Raw genomic sequence first — 2,429 nt, forward strand, 5'->3', positions numbered from 1 at the left:
TGCTGAGCCACCGAGGGGGGGTACTTAACTTTCGATATTACTGCTAATCTTGATTGAAGTACAAAAAGTAAATTTGGAGGGGTGAAAAATCTGTTTAAGGGATGAAAATGGGAGGCTTGTTCCCGTTGGTCGTAAATTTCCACTTGAGTCAAAACGATATTCCAAGCTTTCTCGTGATCAATAAAGTAGTGAGCTCGGAAACGTCTGAGAAGAACAAACCCTGATCGAACTGAATGATTTAAATAAAACAGTTTTTTTTTAATTTTTTTCTAAGCGTCCCCTCCCATTCAGTGTACATATATTACATAGTGCGCTAAGCGAGAAGGGAAGGGGGGGGGAGGCACTATGAAGGAAACTATTTCATTTTCTCTTGTAAATGCAGTTTAACACTTATCGACCATACCCGTTTGTATCCCTGCGTGCGCGGTCTGACCGTTATCGGTGCTGATTGGCAAGTCCTTATCAATGTCCTTAAGTTAATTTCTTTTGTTTTCGTAACACATGCATACCCGATAACAAAGCGGAAGCTTCCAAATAGACTGTTTAATTAGTAATGATCATGCTTTAGCTTCTGTCCTCAGACGTGTACGAAAACTCCACTCTGCAACGTGGACCCGCTTTGTCCCTAGCGCAGCTCGCGATCTTCTACTGCGCGTGTGCGCCGGAACGTTTTCTGCTTAATATGTCAGCGAAGTGGAAGATGTGTTAATTTTTTTTACACTAACGCACATCAGGGAAGACAGCTACCGACTGGATATGATTTCTGCATTAGCACACTGGCAAAGACACTGCTGAATGTGACCAGAATTCCGTTTCAACCGTTTGCTCAGTGCTAATTTGTTTCTCTGCAGATTCGATCCGCAGCACAACCCTACCACATAACTATAGCAGTTTGGTCAATATTTAGTGTGGCTACTGTAGTCTAACCATCTAGCTAGCCAATAGAAGGTTTCTTGTGCCACCAAACCGGTAAGACACGGTGTGTCGTGACGTGGAGCACCTGTGTGTGGGTAGCGTATATTTCGTACAGCATGCGGCAAGGTGCAGACTAAACGTTTGACTGGGATTCGAACGTTTAAAGACCTGGCGGGAACACCCCCATTAGTATCGTATTCTTACCTTAAGCCGTTTTCCTAGACGAAATATTCTATAACCAGCCGCACTTCGTTCTAGGTGGAGCTGCTTCTGTTTCTTGAACTTTGATGGTTTTGCTTCTGATTTTCTTGTGCCATAATTTATTTCTGTCTCTTGATATGACCATTAACCTGTACTAACACACACACAAGGACATATAGCAGATGCTTGAACTGAGACTGCTGCAGCGCGGGTCGTGCTCGCTGCAGTCCATGTCAAACTAGTAATACACCATAACAGAAGACTCGCACGAAGCCGATGTACAAAAACAGAGATTAAGTTTGCATTGCAAGTTTGAATTTTCGGAAATTAAAACTCGAAGTCGGCGAAATGGATTGGTGGGAACTTTGCGTGTCTTTCTTCTGTTGCAGAAGGTAAGTCAATGCAGTTTTCAGTTTTAAAAAAAATATCTAAACGTTTTGGAAGAAAAGTAGAAAAAAATTTTTTTTGTCGTGTGCTTACTGTAGATTTCCACGTTTAATAAGTAATACTTTTTGCACTGGAAGTTTACTGAGTGCAATTGACACCGGTATGTCTGCGGACTTACAACGCCAGAATACGGGTTTCGATATCCTGGGTGGGCAGAGCACAGATAGCTCTTTGTGTAGCTTCGTGCTTAACTACAAAACAAACAAACTTATATATTAGGTGCCAGCCGTGGCTTAGTGGTTATTGTGCCGGTTTGTGAATCCAATGATCCATGATTCTCGTCCCGTTGCCGCAAAACCGCGCTCCGCACTTTAGAGTGGTCAGTGCGTTATAATAGTGACGGTGAAATTGGAGTAGCCATAGAGTTGTCGGTGGGTGCTGTTGACTAAGTTGCCTTCCCTCTAATCTATCATATCGAATAGCCTTTATGTAACATCGCGCAAATATTTAAAACAAAATATATCGTTGACATACCAACCGTGTGCCTAAGTTGTTGTTATTTGTTTTCTTATTACAAAGCTACACAATAGAATATCCGTGCTCTGTCAAAACGAAAATATTTTTTCTCATCTTTATGGATCAAACTTATTCTACTCTTTGTAGATTTTGTTCCGTTAGTTTATCTGCTATATTATGGCCTATCGGAGCTGTGTCCGCGGCAGGAATCGAACCCCCAATTCTAGTATTATAAAACCTCAACCTACTCCATCTTTACTTCATTCACTACGTCAGAAAATAGTGCCCGATTGTGATGATACGTATATTCTTAAAGTTTACTCATTTTTCTTTTCCATCATTAAATACCGTATTTTTCGGAATATAAGACGCACCGGTGTATAAGACGCACCCTTATTTTGAAGACAAAG

At 41.4% G+C, this 2,429-nt stretch overlaps 1 protein-coding gene across 1 annotated transcript in view; it reads left to right on the forward strand.

Annotated features, from left to right (window-relative positions):
• The first annotated feature begins 1,095 nt into the window (after positions 1-1,095).
• LOC111086717 (pleckstrin homology domain-containing family A member 4-like) overlaps positions 1,096-2,429 on the forward strand; it is a 50,482-nt gene continuing 49,148 nt past the window's right edge. The window contains exon 1 of the mRNA XM_022390673.1: positions 1,096-1,508. Within this exon, the coding sequence (XP_022246381.1) occupies positions 1,465-1,508 (44 nt within the window). The 5' untranslated portion in view covers positions 1,096-1,464. The remainder of the gene's footprint in view (positions 1,509-2,429) is intronic.

The sequence above is a fragment of the Limulus polyphemus genome, unplaced genomic scaffold, assembly GCF_000517525.1.
Source record: "Limulus polyphemus unplaced genomic scaffold, Limulus_polyphemus-2.1.2 Scaffold1354, whole genome shotgun sequence".
Taxonomy (NCBI): Eukaryota; Metazoa; Arthropoda; class Merostomata; order Xiphosura; family Limulidae; genus Limulus; species Limulus polyphemus.